The sequence below is a fragment of the Seriola lalandi genome, unplaced genomic scaffold (genome assembly GCF_002814215.2).
Source record: "Seriola lalandi dorsalis isolate HSWRI2012SDOR001 ecotype SW California unplaced genomic scaffold, Sedor1 jcf7180002054468, whole genome shotgun sequence".
NCBI lineage: Eukaryota > Metazoa > Chordata > Actinopteri > Carangiformes > Carangidae > Seriola > Seriola lalandi.
In genome coordinates this window covers 83,776-105,396 of record NW_019525021.1, presented here as the reverse complement: position 1 = coordinate 105,396, position 21,621 = coordinate 83,776, and the positions used below count along the sequence as shown (strand labels likewise).

Genomic DNA, 21,621 nt, shown 5'->3' with positions numbered 1-21,621 from the left:
CAGAAGAGCCTTGATCAAAATGAAGGTGCAGTTTCATGTTTCACTGGTCTGCACTGATGCCAGCAGCTGGTTTGATCTCTGTCCTGAACTGGGATCAGAATAACTACCACACTCCTGTCTGTTAGCAGCTTATCACTTATTGTAATAAATGTATCTTAGCTCTGGTCATTTCCATTGAGTGGCCACTGCCCTTGACAGACAAGCAACAATGAAGAAACATCCTCAGTGATGACCTGCTTTGATGAGAGGACTGATCGCATTTTCATTTTCATTTTGACCCCAAAAGAGTGTAGTGACATGTAAACACAAATGGAATGGACTGTGGGTGCTTTTTGCTTATTATATTGAATACTGTCCACTGCAGAACAGGTTAAGCATTTTTTTTTTCATTTTCACTTAAATGATAAGGCACATTGTTGGAAGTGGGGTCACATGACTGGTGGGCTGAAGAGCAGCAGAACAGGTGTGCTGATTGGGCAGCTCACACAGGTGCTTTGATTGTTCTTTGTTCTGTGTCCTGAGCTCATTTTCTGTTTGTCCTTCAGTTCAGCTGCTTCCCTCCTCCCTCATTTCACCTTTGCCGAATGTGTTGAGTGAGTGTATTTCATTATATTCAGTCATGTTTATTTTGCTGCTAAGTGGTATATTTAATCTCCTTGGTTTGTTCTCACATGATTGTATATTTAAAGTGAGAATGTATTGACTTACTGATTTTTGATTTAGAATAGTTCATTGTTGTTGTTTATTCAAGATAATATGATAGAACTTGACCTGTATGTGCACTTTCTATTTGTAGAAATATAACCACTCACACCTGAATGACTGCAAGCAAAATGGGTAAATGGACTTGCACTTATATAGCACTTTTCTAGTCTCACTGACCACTCAAAGCGCTTTACAATATTTGCCACATTCACCCATTCACACACTGATGGAACAGCCATCAAGGGTAAAGTGCAGTTCAGTGTTCTGAGTGTCTGCTGGGGGATTGAACCACCGACCTACTAATTAGTGGACAACCAGCTCTACCTCCTGAGCCACAGTCGCCAACACACAAAGATTAAATACTTTGAAATGGACCCTGCTCACTGCTTCTCCTGCTTTGCTCATATTCATCCAGTCAAGTCCACTGAAATCCTAGAACACATTACATTTTCATTTTCAAGTTTACATGATCATTCGAATAAGATCACCAAGAGATTTCTATAATGACTTGAAAATTTATAATTTTAGCCTGTTATTTTTCTGCACCAGATGCTTTGAGGATGGAAAACTATATCATAATCATGGATTGTGCATTTGAAGGAGAATCCAACCCTTTTTAAGAATTCACATTTCTTATTCCTGTGGAACAAATTGGTGAATATTTGAACATGCAGCACTCTCCTCTAAAGTTAGAAACCAAAGGGAGAAACTTAAAATGTGCAATGTCATCCCAGTTTGCTCTATAACAATGAATGAGGCTCTGATGCTGTGAGGCCATAAGATGTTTGTGTAGTTTTTACACCAAAATGAACGTTTTATATCTTAAACTTTATGTCCAATTTAAAATTTGGATGAGACCTGATAGGAGGTAGACGACACAGCTACTGTAGATTATGGGGTTAGCCAGAAAAAACATTTCTCCCAGTGGCTAAAAGTAATTTCAGCTATAAAATTTCAGTAGCCTGACATGAAAACAAGCCTTTGGCTTTTTTAGAATATGACATTAGCAAGGCGGAATATGTTTTTCTACTGTATTAGTTCATCATTTGCACTCATTAGCTCTTATTGTGTGTGTGTATGTGTGTGTGTGTGTGTGGGGGGGGGGTCAATTAAAAAGTGTATTCCACATTTTCATTGGTCACTTAGGAAATGTGATGTGACATTTATTCAATATTTCAATATATGAATAGACAACTGTTGACACAGAAAGTCAGTGCCCCTTGTGTTCTCTATGGAGGATTTGAGAATTCTCTGTGATTTCTAGCTTTATAATATAGACTTAACTGTCTTTAGGAACAGGAATAATGTATGTGACATTTAAGCCTTTTATTTAGTTAAAATCGCTTTCAAATGAATGAACTTGTATGTTCATGAATGTTGTGATTATTATTCATTAGTGTCTTGCTACTCCGACAACTCAGCATGTCTGCCGTGATGAAGGCCATTTTCACATCATAATATAAGCCTGACCTTTAATTTGAATGATTCTTTATGTATTTCACTTTCACTTCTTTATAAACTCTAATTTCTGTTCTATGAATGAATATGTGCCTGCAGCATAATTTTCAAGCTTTGGTCAAGGCATTGTGGCTGGTTCTTCAAGTTTTTAGACCTTTAAGCCCTATTTTAGATGTAGTCAAAAGTCACTGTGAAGTGCCGCATCCATCATTTCATTATTACAGGGGCACAAAAGTGACATGGAAAATGAATAAATCAATAATGACATAAATTGATAAATAAATGAAAATTAAAAATTGGAAATACATCAATAAATAAATAAAGACATACAACAAAACAGTCAAGTCAAAAAAATGTATGTATACAAGCAAATATCACAAACTTCAGCTTTAGACAGAATAGACAGAACAACATATTTAAAATATACAATGAATATATTGTTTTTCATTGATTATTGGACACATTATTATTATTCCTTTTTGCTATTTTTCTTTCTTTGTATTTTAGATTAATCACAGTCTCTTTTTATTTATTCAACATGTCAATTTAGCACCAATTAATAGAAACACAAAATATAAAGTGGCTTTAGATGGATGATTTTTGATGGAATAAAAATACTGTAGCTACAAACAGAGGGGGCGGTAATGCGACACTTACTTGAAGCAATTCGCCGAAGAAGAAAACATACGGAAGTCGGACTTTTGACGCGGCGGGAAAGCTTACTATACAGTTTACATTCAGTGCCTAATATTACCTAATCGGGCTTTTTTAGGTAAGTATAACATCATCTGATTAGGCAGCAACTCTGTACAAATATCTGCCTGTAATTAGGCTACGTTTAAGTAACGGTGCTAACCAGTTTAGCTACTGTTACTGACGGTAACCTCCTCGCAGGTGTTTCTGAGGGCTGAGGACAAGTTACTAAAAATTGCCTTTAGATGTAACTTTAATCAGGTGTGTGCAGTTTTGTGTCGGTGCTGTTGCATCTGACAGTATTTCCCAGTAACAATTCAGTAATAGTTGAAAAAAATACCCTGTTTAATATTACAAGTAAATGTTGTGCTTTGAAAATGTTACTTACGTAAAAATATGGAAGAACAATCAGGGAAATGTGCTTAATGTTTAAAAAGATCACAAGGCAGTTAAACGCCCCCTGTGACTGTTGCACTGCCACATAGCATAAAATTAGACTATTATTACTTATGCATTAATGTAAAAGCGGGGATTTACTGTTTTAGTTTGTTTGGTTTTACATAGCATTAGTTACAGAGCACTGTTCTGTATAGTTAACATGTACTGTCTGTAATTTAATTTCATCTCTTGCACCAGGTGAGACATCCTGATCATGCCGTTGAAAGAGGAGGATGTGGCCAAATCTAATATCTCCTCAGTTCTCTTCATGACTGCGGAAGGTGAACCCATGTCTTTCTTCCTCCGACCGGGTCTTGTCAAAAGCAAGCTCCAGCCACTCATCACATCTGGAGGAGGGATGTTGTGCAATGTCCAGCAGCCAGGTGCAATCCTGCTGATTGACCCAGAGGAAAGAGGCTCTCTCCGTGAAACCACTGCTCACTGGTAGGTGCTGGACTGGGATGCTGTTATAAAGTTTTTACATTAGAGGGAATATAGTCCATTGAAACAAAAAGAAAAGTTGATGTCTTTAATGGTGTAATATTCAAGACTTTTGTTTTGTGGGTTCATTCGTCATATTTTAAATTTTAGTCTGTGCGTGTTAGAGGCAGAATTGGAGCAGCAAGTTTTTAGATATGATGACAAATAAAATGAGTTACAACTAAATCTTGCATCTGTTTAACTAGAGAGAGTCTCATGACACACTGGGTAGAAGGATAAAGTAATTGGAAATTTTGGATTTCACTATTAGCACTACTTATCACAGCTGCATATGCAGGGCTTGTTCTCCAAGTCAGATTGACTATAATGCCGCTATGGTTGTTTGATTTCAATTTCACAAGTTTGTTACTGTACATTATTTTTGAATTGCAATGAAAACAGATGACAACAGCTGTTTTCGATAAAATGATAAAAGCGGTGTAGCGCTGTTCTAATAACACCTTTATTAGACCATCAAAGTACATTTTATTCTGTATTCTGTCTGTATTTAGGAGGGCGAACAGAGCTAATGTTATCAGTATCAATATAAATGACTTGAGCAGAGTATTCACTGCCAAGAGTACCTGTAATCTTTAGCCCAGTAAAGCATTGCCAAGTACATATACATCATCAGTGATTTCATTTGGTGTAAGTTGTTCAAAGCGCAGAAATGAAACCACTGTCTGTATTCTCCTCAGGTACGTGTCCACCCAGTACATTTACGACTGTATCGAGAAGGAGGAACGGTTAAACATAGAGGAATACAGGTTAAATCCTGAAGTGGTCCCAAGACATTCAGCCAGACTGTTTAACAACTACAAAGAGGGATTTTTTAAACTTTTAGGAGGTATGATGCAACCAACACTGCTATTTGTCATTCTGCCATTGATTCTGTATGAAGAAGAATTGGTAATACTCAAAACTGACAAAAAAAAGCTGTTAAAGTACAGTTTAATCACAATATGTGCACAGCTTTTGTATTACATATACGTGTACATCATTTGTAGTCACATTAGGAATATGTGTATTTCTGTTTGTTTTAAATCTATTGGTGTGAACACCTTCTGTCATTATACTTAGGCAGGGCTGCCTACACCCCTGAAGAGGATGCAGCCATTTTGAATTATGTCAGCAACCACAAGAGCGAGACGGGGGGAAACCGGCTCTGGCAAGCGATGGAGAAGCAGTGTGTGACCAGTCACAGCTGGCAGTCAATGAAATATCGTTATAAAGTACAACTGGCTAAGAAAAAGCCTGAGGTTGAGAAGGTGAAAACAGCAGAGGGAGAGATCAAGGTAATTTACCTGGAGGGTTTTGCAAGGTATTTTGTTATCTACATTTCCACAATGTAAACCATTTCAATCCAACAGCAAAATTTGTTTAGTTTATAATGTTCAGGATTTGTTGATGTTTGAAAAATGTGAAAGAAAGGTTAACACACCTTTCAGTGTTGTGTAGTCCTCACAGGTATTCAGAAACAAAAATGGCCAAATAATACCAGGGTAACAATGGTGCAAACAGTAGTTACAGCGACCATGATTCAAATAATAATTATTAAAAAATTTGAATTATGTGGCTTTTATCTTTAACTGGAAAATTCAAAAGCATGTTCTGGTTCAACTATGTAAAGAACTTCTTTTTTTTTTTTTTAAGCTTCAAAATAACCAAAAACTGCAGTTGATGTCGCAGAAACTTTAGGAGGGAGTGTATTTTTCCATACAACCACTAGAGGGTGGCATATTAAAAAAAATCGGTTGTACACACTGCACTGTGACTTTAATTTTATTATAATGATAATAATGAAAATATACAGTATACTCCAACAGCCCTTATTCACATACTTTCTACTGAAGTACAAATGAAGCTTTGGAATAGCTCTAGACTTCTCCTTGTTTATTGTTCATTTTTTATAGACATGAAGCCTGAAGTTTCTTATCTGTCTGCTTATAGGAGGCGGGAAGTCAAGAGACAGATGTTCAGAAATCTCCCAATGAAGATGCTGCTTCTCCTCAGAAACATTCAGCATCAACAGACCTAACACAGGTACAGTAGACAAAGCACATAGGCATTATAGCCAATGACTCAAAGACAAATTGTTTGTATGTGATTTAATTTTAATAAACTGAAATGAATTAAGCAAAACAAGTTTGGTGTTTCTGCAGATAGATACCCAGCTCTTACCAGCTGAAAGTACACAACCAGAAAATGTAGAGGCTGAGACATCAAACTCCCCCCAACCTGGAGAACCTTGTTTGGACCCACAGACAGATGCCCACCCCATTCCAGCTGAGAGCCCAGAGCCAGCAAGAGCAGAGCCGCAAACAACGGTCTCTCCACAGAAAGAAAGTGCGCCAGAGGACTCTCTGCAGTCCCTGCCAAACACTCCAACTCCAAAAAATACAAAGCAGCCGAAGCAGAGGGCCTCCCCCGAGCTGGAACAACCGCAGCGCCGATTAACACGTACGCACCTTGAGCTCGAGCTGTCGTCATCGCCTCAACCTTACAGCAAGAAACTCAGATCATCGTCAACCTCTCCCGAAAAGCTGTCATCATCTCCCCAGCCCGTAAACAACACTAAATCAGCTGTTAAGCTTGCTGCTCAAAAACACACAGCAACAGACCCGCCACCTTCAAAGAGAGCCAGAGGAAAGAGTGTGGCACCGGTGGCAGAGAGTCGACAAGAGGAGAGCGAAGAAGCTGCTGTCTCTGAAATACAGCAAACAGGTTTGTCATTCCTCTGCAGTAACAGTAACTTATCTTTAACAAGCGTTTATACAACAGAGATTTAAGTAACATGTTTCACTCAAACATGATCTCCTTTTTTCTTTCTCCCTTATATGTTTCTCAGATGAAGAATCTACGTCATCGCCACAGAAAGCAGAGAAGAAAAAAGAAAAGAGAAAGCTGGGGATTCTGGAGTTGGCTACAAAGGAGTTTGAAGATGAAAGTGAGGTACGACTACACTGCACAGTCTGGGTTTGAATGTCTGACAGATCTCAGGTCGTCAGGCAGTTTCTAGGTGCATTGAAAGACCAGCTGATGACGTGAGAGGTCTGTAATATTCTGGGGAACACCAGCGCTACGAAAGCTTAGATGATCTGTCTTGTTTAAAGGTAGAGAATGGAAATGCTAATTCCATTTTTTATAAGTAGTTTTGTTTTTGTCTGCATGTAAAAAATATGTCATATGAAGTATGTTGAATATTTGATGTGTAGAGAAAACAAGTACAGAATTTACATATGTTTCTTTGACTGATTTAGTCATATTTATTATTATTGTGACTTCATATGAGCTCTATTCATCAGCATTTAAATCGTCTAAATTTGGTCACATTTGATAAATTGCTCCTGTTTCGACAGGTAAAAATGATCATGTGTATCTGGTAAAATTGCTCATAAATTCATTATTAATAAATATAGATTCAGCAAGCAGCTTCACAATGCTCTTGAATGTGACTTTTCATACATTTGGTATGAAATTGTTTATTGCTGTGATGTTAGTTTTAATGTTAAATCAAACATCAAACAATTCATTATCATACATACTGTAAATGAAGACTATGTATCTGTATGGGATTCATTTTTATTGGTAACTTTATGATTAAGCTTTCTCGATCTTATCTTTTATAAAAATTTCAGAATAAAGGAAAAATGCCAATCACCTAAATCCCTACTATGGGCTTAAACACCAAGGCAGGATCAAAGAGCCATGTTAATTTCATAAGTAAGATTTATACTGTTACATTGCTGTCTATTAGTCTGCTGAGGACGAAGCTCCAGATCTCCGAAACCCAACTGAAACCGCGGCGATACAGCCCACATCAACAGAACCCCTGTCTTCAGTCACAGCCGCAGATCCTGCCTCCACACAGTCCAACCCTGAACCTGGACCCAGCCTTCAGGGGAAAGCACAACTGACCCAGTCCCCCAGCAGTAACCGTGTGCCAGAAACAGGCTGCCCTGAACCTGCAGCTTCTGAGGCCGTCCACGCAGCCTCCAGGCCCCACCTGTTCATATTTGACAGAGAATCACAGGAAGAAGACTCTCAGTCCCTTGACGGTAACAGTGCCGCAGCTCTGTCCGAACCGCAGCCACCAGTGAACAAAGACGCTGCACTTTCTCTGACTCAGGTCGCGTTAGAGGAGGACATGCAGCAAATCAGAGAGCTGATGAACCGGACAAACCAGGCGAGTGTTACTGTGTAGTAGATGGTCCTCTGTTTTTGCAATGTGGTTTAGCCTTCATTATTTTTTATTTCTCCAAAAGGTAGACAGCATCCTAAAGAGCAGCAGCACATTGGGTTTCATTTCAATCCAGAGTTACATACTCTTTATTCCTGCTTATATTCTGTTTGGTCATAGAAGCAAACTAGAAAACAGAAGCTCAGACAGAAAAGGAGTAATAATACTAATTATTTAATTGCCATTAAGTAATGAATTGTTTATTTCTCTGTTGTTCAGCTTGTTTCTACCCCTCTCCATCCGTCTGGTTGTAACAATTTCTAACCTTCATGATTTGTCTTCTAGGACTTAGCTAGCGTGACCAAAGCCCTGTTGAAGACCAGCGGAGACTTCTCTGCTGCGCTGGATCTGCTTTTGGATCCGTCCTCCATTTCTGGACCATTTTGGAATCGACGTGATGACAGTCTTTTGCTCTCTGCTGATCCTGTTGTTCTCCTGCACCTGCAGGAGAAATACAGTGAGGAGGAAGTGGCTAAAAGAATAGTGTTTCTTGAGGTGGAGAGATGAGAGAGGGGATCTAGACGTATGGAGCATACACACCAACATTATTACATCAAAGAACTCATGTTGCTAGTTAGCTGATATTCATTATAGTTTGAATTGCCACGTCCGCTGTCTGTTTCTTCATTAGTGTCCCAGATTCTTTCAACACGAAAACTACAGATTGTGTGGCCCTCACTTCGTTGCAGCTTAGTCTGACAAACTTTGAAGGAATAAAATCGCGGCTATTGTGCCATGCTCTGTACAGTTGTTTGGGGAGAGAATCTTTTAATGCATTTTAGCATGAAAATATTTTGTCATTTTTTAAAATGTTTTTCTTTGTTGTTTTTTTAATATCTATTAATGATAATAAATAATGTGAACATGTGGCAGATTTCATTGTTGAAATCATAATTTTCAAGCATCACACTCATACATGAACTCTTACATTGACAGCCTCTCTACAGCTGCAACACTAAAGCATCCATACTGTACTCGAAGTATTATGTGTGGCTTACTTCAATTACAACATAGCCTGTAGATTATATTATCTCAACAATACAAACAAAAAACACTCAGAACACATGAAGCCTGCACTTAAAATTCAGGAAAATATTAAATGGAAAGCATTAAAAATACAAGAAGCAAATTAGTCTTGATTTTTATCCAATCCACCATTTTATTTCATTTTACCCCAATATCAATTGAGTACATTCATAATTTTGCCCCAGACCCACTTGAATACATTGTATCAATAGTGTAAACAAAAAGAAAGAAGGAAAAGCAATTAAATTAACCAACCACTTAAAATGGATCAACAGGATGTGACCTGTGATGCAAATTAAACGCAAAGACCAGTATCCAACACACATCAGTAGACTTTACCCAAATATGGCCACAAGTATTGCTGCACCTTTTTATCTCCCCGTCGTGTTTATTAAACCAAAAGTGAAGGTGATAATGACAGCAAACAGGTATGCAAGTGAACATGTAAAACCGTTTGTTGACACGACAGTTAACACAACCATATATTCCCAGTGCAACGCTGATAAAAACCACTCGTATAAAACCCTTTTAGTATGAAACATTCACATCCACCAGGACCTAATTTACATACACCAAGGTCACATACAGGTAAGAACCCGTTTAGTAAAGCAAAACATACCAAGGTCTCCATGAAGTAACAGCACACCATATATCCCTGGATTTAAAAAGCTACAATTTTTTTTTGCTCAGCATTTACTTGTAAGGTCTTTAGAGGATGCCTCCAATCAAGCTACATTCAACAAGGAGGGTTGCTACAGTATTTTCAACTGATATAACTGGAATCTGACCTGCTTCAAGTGATGGGAGAGTGAAGATAATACACTGAATGTCCAATAGTTTGCGAGAATGAATGATTCTGCAAACTAACACATCTGTGGTAGGCCTGTACAAATACTGAGACTGAGTTAGTAGGATTCATAGCTTGATTTACATCTTTGTCGTATGTTACTGTACATATTTGCTTTGGTTGGCTGGTTAGTGTGATGGTCAGAGTGATGAGAAAGACAGCGTGATGTGTAGTTAGACCTGCTGTTTTTTTTTTTTGGATGTTACAGCCATACAATCAATAAATGATGTGTTTGATGTCACCGCTGCAAAGTACAGTACCAATAAAAGAATGGCTCTTTGTCACTTATCAGGCTGGTTTTACATCAACTCAAACAAAAAAAGCATGTGGCGTTTTCTCTGCGAGTAAGACTGTCCCTCACTATTGTCTGATATAATCAATTGGTTTTTATGATGGGTGATCTGATACGGCCAATAAATGACCAAAACATCTGGAACAAGTTTAATATTCCTGAAAATATAATAAAAGCTGAATATGGCGACATTAACACACTTTTTGGTTAACATAAAATGATTAAAAACAGTGAAAAATACATTTTCTGCCACAAATACAATTAATCAATGATTAGGATAGACACTGTTTTGATTAAAAACGTAGCGCACAGTCTGCATTGCAGCTATTTAGTTCAAAAAATAATGTTATAAAAAAAGATCCATAGCTCCTTTTCTCCACAGAAACATGCTGAAATAACAAAAGGCCTGTATTTTAACATTCTGCTTCTGTAAATCTTCCAAGATAGAAGTAGCACTTAATCTTTGATCCAGCAAACCGTACATACATTATAATACAAAGAGGTGATAAAAAGATCACTTCTGTCCCCATGCGCCGATCAGTTTCTACGCTAATCCAGTGGAAGCACTGAAAAGCGAAATTGTGAGACATCTCAAACTCTTGCAAAAGACTAATATGAACAAAAAGGCCTCTGGGGTATACGATCACATGCCTACAGCTCTCTATGTACAGTCTGACACTTGTAGCCCCGATTCAGAAGAGACAAAGCAGGATGTGCCACCCATCTGGAACAGAGTCCCCTGCAGGACAGCAGGAAACTACACCAGAATAACACCAAACATAACCAAAGAAATCTATCTCCAAAAAACAATGAATGAAAATTAGGATTGTGTGTGAATGATTGTGTGAAAGGGAAACTTTTCAAAATGAGTCCTTTGGTTTTTCAGAGGTTTCAGAGCCTTGTTTGGCTTTGATAACTTCAATTTATTCGATCTATTTCATAAAAACGAATGCATTTTAGACATCTACGATGATATGTCTTGATGTGTGCAAAGTAAACTGCACAAGATGAGAACAATGTTTCCCCAGTAAAGTACACCTTAATCGGAACAATGAACTGATTGTTTCATTATCAAGTAGCATCTATATTATTGTCATGAGCAAAGATTTTTGTCCTTTGTTCAAGGGAGGGCGCTGTTCCACTTTTTTACTGTTGGTGTCCATGAAAAAAACAAATGTCCCATACATAGATTTTTTCACACTCAAACACACACACACACACACACACACACACACACAGAAAAAAAACTTCTCGAAATGATACATAGAAAACACCTGCTTTGCTTAAAAGGCTAATTGTATTGGTGTGAAGAGAAATGATGAAGGGTGAAAGCCAGTCTGAAAGTAAGGCCAGCTAAATTGCATAGAACGTCAGTAGTGCACTGATGCATCAAAAGGCTGTGCTCCTTTCCTCTGTCAGCTTTGGCAACCCTGCAGAGTTCCCTCAGAAACCACCAGAACTCCAACACCATTTGTCTCCACTTCTTGTTTTGTCTCCTTGGCAGAAGACAATCTGGATCACAAACAACCCCACCTGGACTTAAATAATACGAAAACAAAACAGTATACCAAACAAGGGGGAACTGACTTTCTGCATCTAAAATGAATATTAAAATTCAAAAGATGGATGTTTTTTATTTTCTGTGAATAATGTATTTGTTGTTCACCGAACAAGAAGCACAATATGTACTATTTTCAATTCCTTTAGAAAAAAAGGACTTTAATAGGGTAAGAATTTGTAGAAAATACTTCTCAGCCTGTTTAAAACATTTGAGAATTTCTCTTTCTCTCCCCAAAAATGATGTGAAGCTCTGGACAAGAATCCAGCGAGGCAGCAGTGAGGAAGAAAGCACAGCTCGGACTCTATATGCACCCTTTTTCTCTTTGTGAAGCAAAGACACCACCTCCCCACATCCCCACATCCCCACAACCACCACCACTTTCTAAACAACAGAAATAGTATAAAAGCACCAGTTCTGGGCCCGCATCAGTGAGCATGACCATCAGAACTTAAACAGGTCAAACAGGCCCAGATTGAAGTTGGTCCACCTCTCTAGCAGGGTGGAGCTCTATACACATTTAACCCCCATGACAACAAGGGGTGGTCAGGAGGAGATGGGACAAAGCCCAGTTATGCAGCCATCAACTAACAGAGACTTCGGCCTCTACATCCTTGTCCGAAATCTCGTCCTGGATCTCATCTGTGTTCCCTGAGTCGCTGCTGGCCACAGAGCTGAAAGAGGGAGAGTTCCTGCCTCCTTTAATCATCCGTCGACAGGTCTCCATCTGCACGTCCAGGCCTCTCTTCATGCTGCACATCTCCATGTACTCATGCAGATGTCGGTTCATGTCACTCTTTGCTGTGGCCAGTTCCATCTAAAAGAACACAATGGATAAAACAATAATATTGAGTGAAGGGTTATACTTTATGTTAATTCCTTAAAAAAAATGTTCCTACCCACTACATAATTTCCCCTTTTTTTCTTGACGAACATGAATACAACGAGTATGTATGTAATAGCTGTACTATCTCCATTTCCCTTATTATCAATGCCAAATTGCATAGGCCTTTATTGGAAAGTATGCTAGTAATAACATCTAAACACTTATCCATAGCTTCATTAACATTTTAAATTGATCTTCCCCTTGACTTCAGAAAAACCCCTGAAAACCCCTCCAGGTTAATATTTATACAAAATAACATAAAAGTGTTGAATTGGTACGACTTGAAAAACCAAATGTGCACCACAATATTAAAACGGTGTGCCACAAGGATCCATTCTTGGGCTTGGGATTCATAGACCAGAACATTTACAAAACATTCCAGCAACTCAAAACTCTCTGTCAGTCTCTACATTAAAGATTACTCCCTCGGCAAAAAGAAAAAATAGAAAACCCTCCCTCTTTTTTAATGCAATTTCCCACCCTAATAACTTTCATACGGCCCCTAAGGGAAATGAACGGAAAGAGGAAATATTACCCAGACTCAGTGTTTCACACAGTTTGTTTATTTGCTTTAATCTTTCTGTGTGACTGGAAGTAAATAAATATATGCTTTTCCATGACTTAAATCCTATTTTCATGACCAAGCAATGTGATTTCTGTGTATACATGAAGAATATGCATAATAATTTAACCACAATAATTCCCAAGTACATTTACTATATACACAATAGGACTGGGTGATAATTTAGTATCGACTGTGAGTGGAAGTAATTATATGATCATATTATGTTATAATTGTAAAGTTTCAAAGCAATTTATAATTAAAAAAAAACTAAAGTACAAAATGAATTATGAATTATTTCACACACAAAGACACATATAGATTGTCTACCTCGATCTGGCCAATGGTCTCCTGGTACTCCTGCTCTCTGGTCTTAAATAGTGACTCCGTTTCATCAATGAGGCTGCCAAGACTTCCATCCTGGGAGTCATTAGAGAGCACAGACAGGCCTCATTCATCATGCATGAGGAGATGTCTTACACAGCATCCATAGCAATGATCTACACTCTGACTTGCATGAGCCTGAAAACCATATAGTGTGCACGGGACCGTAAATGCAGAGAGGACTCACTGGATCAGTGGTTTCACCGTTGCCATCGCTGGGGGCCATGGCTGTGCAGGTTGTTGCAGCGATGGCGCACGGCACGTTGTAGTTGGTGAAGTCCTCCCACAGCAGCAGAGTCTCCTCATTTTCTTCCCATGTCAGACTGTCACAGTCGTCGTCGATTTCGAATGTCTCGCGCCTGGTAACAAAGGAGTTATCTGAACAATGTCTGTGTAGGACAAGGGAGAAGAATGGAAGAAGAATGGAAAGAAGAAGAGAGAGAGAGGAGAGGAAGGAGAAGTATAACAGCCACCAGACGCAGCAAAGGTCATGCGTTTATAAAGACGATGAAAAGAAGGGAAAGGAAAGGTTTTAGAGAAACCACAAGCAGTCAAACATAATATATAGCCAGCAACTGAAAGTTAGTGATTAGTAAATAGGTTAATCCAAAACAGCCAAAGTTTGTGAGGGTGAGAAATGTTAGAGAGAATTCAAAGATATAAGCACTTTGGCCTTAACAGATCAACTGAATGCCCACGGTATATATATCTGCTGAGTTTTGCTAAACGAGCATATAGTGTGTTAGATGCAACACTCCATATAAACGCTAGAGGGAGATGAAGGAATACGCAGAACAATTCCATCACAACAACTTTGCAGGGAAATACTGTGCTGGTATGGCGCAGCTGCAAAGCACATTCAGTTTCATTCAAAGCCGAGAGAACTCGGTTCAGATTTGTGTGGGCATTGCTGATGCATGTGTGTGTGTGTGTGTGTGTGCATGTGAGGTGTTGCTTACAGCTGGTTTAGCATGCGTTTCATTTCATCCGTGATGTTGAGCGACCCGGGGACCTCCTCCTCTGAAAGGCTGGGCTCGGCATCCATCTCTGAATTCTCCTCATCTGACACCACTTTACGCTCTTTCTTCCTGCAGCAGGCCACAGCCCCCTGCAATGCACACACACAAACATAAACACACATCCAACCCTGAGGCAAAATGCGAAGAAGACAACCAGTGTTTAGTGTGATGATTTATTTTTCAATGTATACTTGTGAATGCTGAACCTGCAGCATTTTCTTTAATTTGTTTATTGAACTGGTTAAATGACAGAAAGAAGAAATGTAATGTGTATATACAGGATGTCTAGCTAATGCTAATTTGTAGTCCTCATCTCTGGTTCAGTTTTTTTTATCTACATTGATCTGCAGATGAAACACTTTTTGTGCAGAGTTCTTTTCTTATAAATAGTGTAAATATAAGAAATTTCATATTAGGCAGAGACATATAACAACATGTGACATAAAAGAAGCCTCCAACTTGATTGACAGTGGATTGATACTTGGGCTCTAGCTAGCAATGTCGGCGCAATGTGATAACCTTGTGTGCAGCAAAGTTACAACATCAGCATTTCACTTTTCTCTATCTCTCTCTCTCTCTCTATGTGTGTGTGCTTATGTAAGAGTCAGTACTGTAATTGTTCTGAATGTGTATTGTTGTATGTTTGAGAGTGTATTGTATATAAAATGCATTCCAGCGCCTTCAGAGAGGGGGTCACTCAGTACATGATGATCAGCTGGTGAAAAATCAACACCGTCAGCCACTGGCGGCTCTGATTTCATTTACAGAGTGCTGACTGTTTCCCTCACAAATAAATTCATATGTTTTTCTGCCATCACTGTCAGCTCCTCCGACATACAGTGGGGCAGCAGTTAGATGGATGCCCACCTTCTCTGGGAGCGACCTGACTGGACTGACGTTGAACATCTTTGACATGTCTTCCGAGTTGCGTTGCTGAGCCACGTCGCACAGTTTGGCCGTGATGTCGATGCGCCTGCAGATGTCCATATCCACGTGCCGGGCTTTCTCTTGAATCTTGGAGTCCAAGTCAGTCATTTGCTGCATTGAGATGGATGGAGATTTTAGAGAGACATATACAAACAGTGTGTGAACTTGATTCATTGTTACAGGCAAAATGTTTAAGTTGACTGACATCAGCCGATTGTTTTATGGTCATATTACATCTTTCAGTTCGTTGGTGTCGGTTAACTCATCTCCATATCATTGCTTGTCCACTGAACATTTGATCCACTTAGTGATGAGGTATGTCCTTAAATGTTTAAGTTTCATATCACATTTACGTACTGTTTTAGAGAGCTTTTATCTTAAAGGGTATTCCGTCCTTTTTATACACTACAGTCAGTTTACTTGCACAAGGTGTACTACTACACCAGTAGTGAAAACAATGAAAACTGTTAATGTAGAATGTCCTCTGTGGCTTTGGTGGGAGAACATAACCCCGGTGATGTCATTGGGGTAATTTTTCCCTCAGATTTGGTTTGAGACTTCAAATTTATAACAGAAAGCTAAGGCTCCAACCAGTAGGTGTTTACTTAAACTAAACAGCCATTCCTTCAACTTTATAGAAGCTTAATGATAAAATTTAAGGTGCTATTTCACTTGCTTCGAAGATCCGATTTTGATCCATTTTGGCAGTTTCATTCATGATATAGTGATCAAATTTTTGCTTGATTCTGATCTTTTAACAAATTTTGTGTTTCCTGTTTTATATTGTAAATATGTAATTGACTCTTTGGCTAGGGTACAGTATTTATCTCAATCTAGCTTAGCTGGTTAAATAAAGATTATCTTAAAAATATTAAAACTTCCATCTATTTACAGTAGAACTACACTTTTGCATCCTGAATTTGTCAACATAACAAACATTCAAATACATTCTGTTCGGATAAGATTTAACGGGGCAGATATGGACTGTGCAAACATCGCACATACACTATTTCATCCCAAGCTTTGACTATAAGACCACTCATTTCTCTGAATAATGACAAGAGGGTTACTACATTCAAAGACACAACCATAACAACAAAGCACGGGATGTCTTACTACTTCTAATCTACACATTCTATGAGATCCAATGCTGCTATCTCACTCACCTGTCTCTGGATTCACACATTGGGGATGAAGTAAAGCACAGAAAATAACATGAAAAATCTACAATGTACAGATGCCAAAGTGAAGATAAGCAAGATAAACAACAAAGCTTTCCAAAAACAAAAACATCATCTGGCTATATTTATCCCTGAGCAAGCACAAGCTGTGACTGGGCACACTGCAGTATATTACAGCTGTATATCACACTAGAGCAGACCTGCCAGGGAACAATACAGGGCTGTACAGAACAGGAAATGCTCTTGATCTACAGCTGCTATTTGAGCTGTTTTCAATGAATGCTTGTTTTAGAGGCTTTCTGGCATTACATATACTTCCTAAATCCAAATAAGGAAGGAAGGAAGGGTGTGTGTGTTAAGTATTATTATTAAGACCTGTGTGAGTGGCAAGCTTCATCAAAATGATGGTTCGGAATGTGCGAGAGAACAGCTGTACATGCTGAAACATTGCTGCTGCTTAACACAATTGCTTTAAGCAAGGGAGTCAACCCAGCAGTTTTTGTACAACGTGAAAGCGTGTGTCAGACTTAAGGAGGTGATGATGACATCACCCCAGCGCTGAACAAATACTTACATCACTCATCAGGCTCTTGAAGACCACGAGTTCAGCCTTCAGTCTGTCCACCTTCTCGCTCAGCTCACCCTGGATCTCCGATGACTCCCGGGCACTCTGGGTAAAATGCACATACAGGTAAATAAAGGTCCTAATAAGGTTAGTGGAACCACATAAACTCTGCTTACCAAAGTTTGTGAAGTAAATTTGTTCAATAACCATTTCTAAACTGGTGTAAATCTTTATATCAAACATTTATAATACACATTCTGGTAGGTTTTAGGTTCATTGACAACACTCCAACAACTCTGCAAAAACAGTACAACATATCAGACTTTGCCAGTGATACAACAATACAAACACATAAAGTAAAAGTGTCAAAGACAAAGTAAAAGGAGTCAACAACTTCAAAGACATTGGTTGTAAATGAACTTACCCAGTAGAGATAAGACTGACCCTGGTTACATTCTGATAAGGCCTACCTGATCAAATAAAGCTTTCTTTACTGTTTCTGTTTTACTGTTTTATATGATCATGTTATACTGTTTTATGTGGTTACTGTTTGGCTCGTTACCCAGAGGTCATTGTCTAGTTGCCTCTACATATTTACCTGATGCAAATGTGGGCCTTTGCTGAAAGCATTAAGTAATACAAAAGATGTTTTATAACTGAGGCTACATAAGCAAAGGGAAGGCAACCATGTACTGTATGTTAACATACAACGAAGTAGATCATAGCCGATTTGGTGATTCAATTCCAGTAGGCTAAAATTTGAAGGAATAGTTTGGCATATTGGTAAAAGCTTATTCTCTTTCTTTAGTTAGATTAGAAGATTGATACGACTCTCGTGTCTGTACGGCAAATGTGATGCTAGTGCCAGCGGCTGGTTAGCTTAGCTTAGCATAAAGACAAGAAACGAGGAAATAGCTAACCTCGCTCTGTCTGAAGGTACAAAATCCATTTCACATCTAAGGTTCACTAATTATGGCTATTATCTCATCTGTTTAATCCGTACAAGTGTAAAAATATCAAGTTATAAACTTTTGAGACAACTAACTTTTCGTTGGAGCTTTTCAGAATAAACTATTCCAATAAGATGGCTATGGCTTCAATGGATGGCTAATGTATTTAGCTAGTAAACATGGTCTCAGCAATTGAAAGACTCAATTTGACCAACAAAGTCGACCAAAAAGAAGATTAACCCCGTTGACTTCAATAAGTTTTTGGTTCTGTATTAAGTCAACACATGGCTCCGGCCCTCTGGCTCTGGGCCCATAACAATAACTGGCTGTTTTCATTGAATTTACTGTGTGAGCAGATTTCCGGCTCTCCCATTCACAGCGACATCTGCCCGTGTGCTCTAAAAGGTTAAAGCCCCCTGGGAGAGTGGCACTCCACCTCTCCATCCAGGTTTTTGCTGACCCAGAATCAAAGACAAACACGCATGCTGTCACAGATCGATTTGCGCAACAGCACTGAGAGGGAAGGATGACGACTAGATGAGGTACTCACACCAGCCGGGATAGTGTACATGTTGTGATACAGCCTCAAGGTGTGACACTTTAAATTGATTTTTGCCACTACATATATTTTCTGTTTGCCTGCTCTGAACATGAACATAATGGCAGACTGCTGGTGATATTTGATGTTTATATCTACATCCAGGCCAGCTGACTCCTCTTGATGGGTTTGTAATATGGTTTTTCTGAACTGACACACATCCTCCTGGCTGTACAGTAGCTGCTTCTAGTCCAGCTCTGCTGAGTCCGCACTGCATGAAACACCATGAAGAACGGAGCTATATTTAAATGCTCATACATGTGCTGTAGGGGCTATTTTGAAACTGTATGTGTACAGACTATACTCCTCAGATCTTATTTGCACTCCTTGTCTGCATGTGGTAAATGACCTTTGTAATGACCTGATTATGTTAATGAAATATATTCCATTGTTTATGTTTCCCAACCTGCTGCAGGGATTCCACCGTGGACTCCATCTGCTCCCGTTTGGACACTTCCTCTTCCCATCTGCAAGACAGAGCACAGAGGTGGGTCAGTTACTGCTGGCCCTGGTCCCCTGGGGGCCACTAGACAGGGTAATGGTACTTTTGTGGGGATAATACTCCCATCTCTGATTACAAAATGCCCTTGACAGTGTGTGTTCACACCCACTTCCCCCTCCTGTTTTCAGTCTTTTGTCTCTTCCCTCCTTTGTAGTCATCTTTACATCCCCACTGCCTCAATAAAAGTTCCATCCTTCTCCAAATACAACAAACTCTGCCCATGAATAGCGTCTCAACCTTTGAGTGACTGCAGAGGGACATTTGAGCTTCGACACACACCCAGAAGGGCGGAGTATCTCTGCTGCAGCCTGAATTCCTTCATGCTCACTGCCTCGTCCCTCATGCAGTCACAGATGTAGGAAATCTGTTTACAAGATCTCACTGGCACCAGTTCAAAGCACATAAGATCTCTATTCATGCTTTTGACGGAGGTACAAGCTAGAGCTATAGAGTTAACATTCACTAAAGCTACCAACCCGAGTGCAAAGCCATTCATAGCAATCCCAGTATTTACTGAAGATAAGAGGTGAATTATTCATCACATCATAGTCGCCAGTTGGGCAGAAAAATCACACACACAAACAAGCAGCTCACGTTATTGGTTTAGTACATTTGCAAGCAACAGAAGATGACAATAAAGAGTCTAGCGGCTCTGTGCTTTAAGCTTGTTAAGCAGGTATAGTGCTTACCATGTTCACCTTAGTTTAGTGTGTTAGCATGCTAATTCTAGGTAATCAGCTGAGGCTGTCGGGAATGCCACTAGTCTTATAAGTCTGTTGATAGCCTGTGACAATCTAATTGCAATAGATGAAAAATAAATGGATGACAAAAGTTCATCCTGGGGGGCGAGACATGAAAGTGATTAAATTTTTCAGTCTGGAAAAAAGTGGTGGACTCAAAAAACCAACCAACATTACCATTCTTAAAGTCATGCCACTACCGTGGCTAAAAATAAAGTGCCAGACCCCACCCCACCCCCCAGCCCACCCATTGGTTGCAAGCTATGATTAGCAGCACAGTTCTATTTTCCTCTGGTGATGGGTCATATCACTTCTCTGCACCATGGCAGCCATGTATAAACAAAATTAGGAGTCTCTTTAATTGCATTGCAGTATGCATCGCACACGAGGCACAGAAGACTCAGCCTCTACCGCATCCGTCTGCTTCGCATGCTCCTAATACACACTCATCTGGTTCACTGGGAGATGAGATAGCAGGCATGCTGAGTCACAGATACTTCCCAAAAGACTGTACGAGATTCAGAATGGACAAGGAGCTCATTGATGAAAATGAAGTAGCCGCACAGTATCAGACATCCATGTGATGATGAGCCACTGTGGGTCCACATGCATGGTGACAGTGGATGATAAAAAACAGAGGGGGTTTTCTGTGTGTGTGTGTGTGTGTGTGTGTGTGTGTGTGTGAGAGAGAGAGAGAGATAGAGAGAGAGAGAAAAAGAGACTGCGTGAGCCAGTGGGAAAATGTGTGTGTCCTGATGTACGGCAGCGCATGTCTGAGTGTATATGTTTACTGGAAGGGAGAAAGCTGATATCCGAAGACCCCTATTGACTTCTGGGACATTAGCTTACCCTTAGCCTTTACCATGGAGAAGCACAAACACAGCCAGAAGTCACTTCGGCACCACAACATGCGTCACTAGAGAATTCACTTTCTCAACAAAACTCTTGTTTCCATTCAGGACCCCCTGAATGTACACTGTCTAATTAGAGAGAAGTATCCCTTGGCAGGGCGTGCCAGCTCACACTGTGATTGAAGCCTGGTTCTGAAAATGCTGGCAGCGCTGCTTTACTGTGACCACAACACTCCGCCTGTCTGCCGCAGGACTCCGACTAAGGTCATTGGAGTTCACAACTGCATCACATCCTCTGCAGAAACGAATCCGTTTGTCACAGCATCTGCATCACTTGTGTTGTCACTTCCTGAACAGCCGAAACAACTTTTCCTTTAACGAGTGATAACCGGACATCGTGATTAAGTTGACGTACTGATTTGGGGGGGGGGGGGGGGGGGGGGGGCTATCTCTGTCAACAACATTTCAAGGCTATTTATGTCACCTACCAAAGGTGATGGAGTCAATGGGGCAGCAACTGCTTCCACATTATTTGGAGCGGTAACAATTCAGCAGTCCATAATAGTCAAATGGAAAATCGCAGACTGTTTTCAAGCATCCAGATATAAAAAGCTAATCCAAACAAAGATGACACTACAGCACTGCAAAGATATTCTGTCTGGCCTCTCGGTCATAGCTATGGCCCTGGTTTTCCTGTACCTTTGGCGTGACTCAGTCAA

General features: G+C 39.6%; 2 protein-coding genes across 4 annotated transcripts in view; one reads left to right on the top strand and one right to left on the bottom strand.

Annotated features, from left to right (window-relative positions):
* Positions 1–539: 539 nt before the first annotated feature.
* On the top strand, positions 540–8,888 carry terf2ip (telomeric repeat binding factor 2, interacting protein). Of its 3 annotated transcripts, XM_023411463.2 has the most exons (10): positions 540–593; positions 797–837; positions 3,493–3,738; positions 4,473–4,621; positions 4,855–5,069; positions 5,725–5,817; positions 5,937–6,498; positions 6,623–6,726; positions 7,532–7,960; positions 8,300–8,888. In XM_023411463.2, exons 3-10 carry the CDS (start codon positions 3,509–3,511, stop codon positions 8,519–8,521), a joined length of 2,004 nt encoding a protein of 667 aa, XP_023267231.1. In that variant the 5' UTR covers positions 540–593; positions 797–837; positions 3,493–3,508; the 3' UTR covers positions 8,522–8,888. The 3 variants fall into 3 exon arrangements, with proteins under 3 accessions (XP_023267231.1, XP_023267232.1, XP_023267230.1); XM_023411464.2 differs by lacking the exon at positions 797–837 and having other exon boundaries at positions 546–593; XM_023411462.2 differs by lacking the exons at positions 540–593; positions 797–837 and adding an exon at positions 2,839–2,935.
* A 261-nt stretch (positions 8,889–9,149) lies between these two features.
* The window catches only part of iffo2b (intermediate filament family orphan 2b), a 28,065-nt gene continuing 15,593 nt past the window's right edge, over positions 9,150–21,621 (bottom strand). Inside the window, exons 2-8 of the mRNA XM_087175403.1 lie at positions 19,216–19,276; positions 17,271–17,366; positions 15,456–15,626; positions 14,529–14,677; positions 13,757–13,928; positions 13,516–13,614; positions 9,150–12,554 (exon numbers count right to left, since the gene is read on the bottom strand). Coding sequence (XP_087031529.1) covers positions 12,321–12,554; positions 13,516–13,614; positions 13,757–13,928; positions 14,529–14,677; positions 15,456–15,626; positions 17,271–17,366; positions 19,216–19,276 — 982 coding nt within the window. The 3' untranslated portion in view covers positions 9,150–12,320. The remainder of the gene's footprint in view (positions 12,555–13,515; positions 13,615–13,756; positions 13,929–14,528; positions 14,678–15,455; positions 15,627–17,270; positions 17,367–19,215; positions 19,277–21,621) is intronic.

What these genes read in the sequence shown, in the direction of transcription:
- terf2ip (XM_023411463.2), top strand. Translation starts at nt 3,509, where the DNA reads ATGCCGTTGAAAGAGGAGGATGTGGCCAAATCTAATATCTCCTCAGTT. An exon ending in ATTTTTTAAACTTTTAGGAG is followed by an intron (nt 4,622 to 4,854) that starts GTATGATGCAAC and finishes CATTATACTTAG; the next exon opens with GCAGGGCTGCCTACACCCCT. An exon ending in CAGCAGAGGGAGAGATCAAG is followed by an intron (nt 5,070 to 5,724) that starts GTAATTTACCTG and finishes GTCTGCTTATAG; the next exon opens with GAGGCGGGAAGTCAAGAGAC.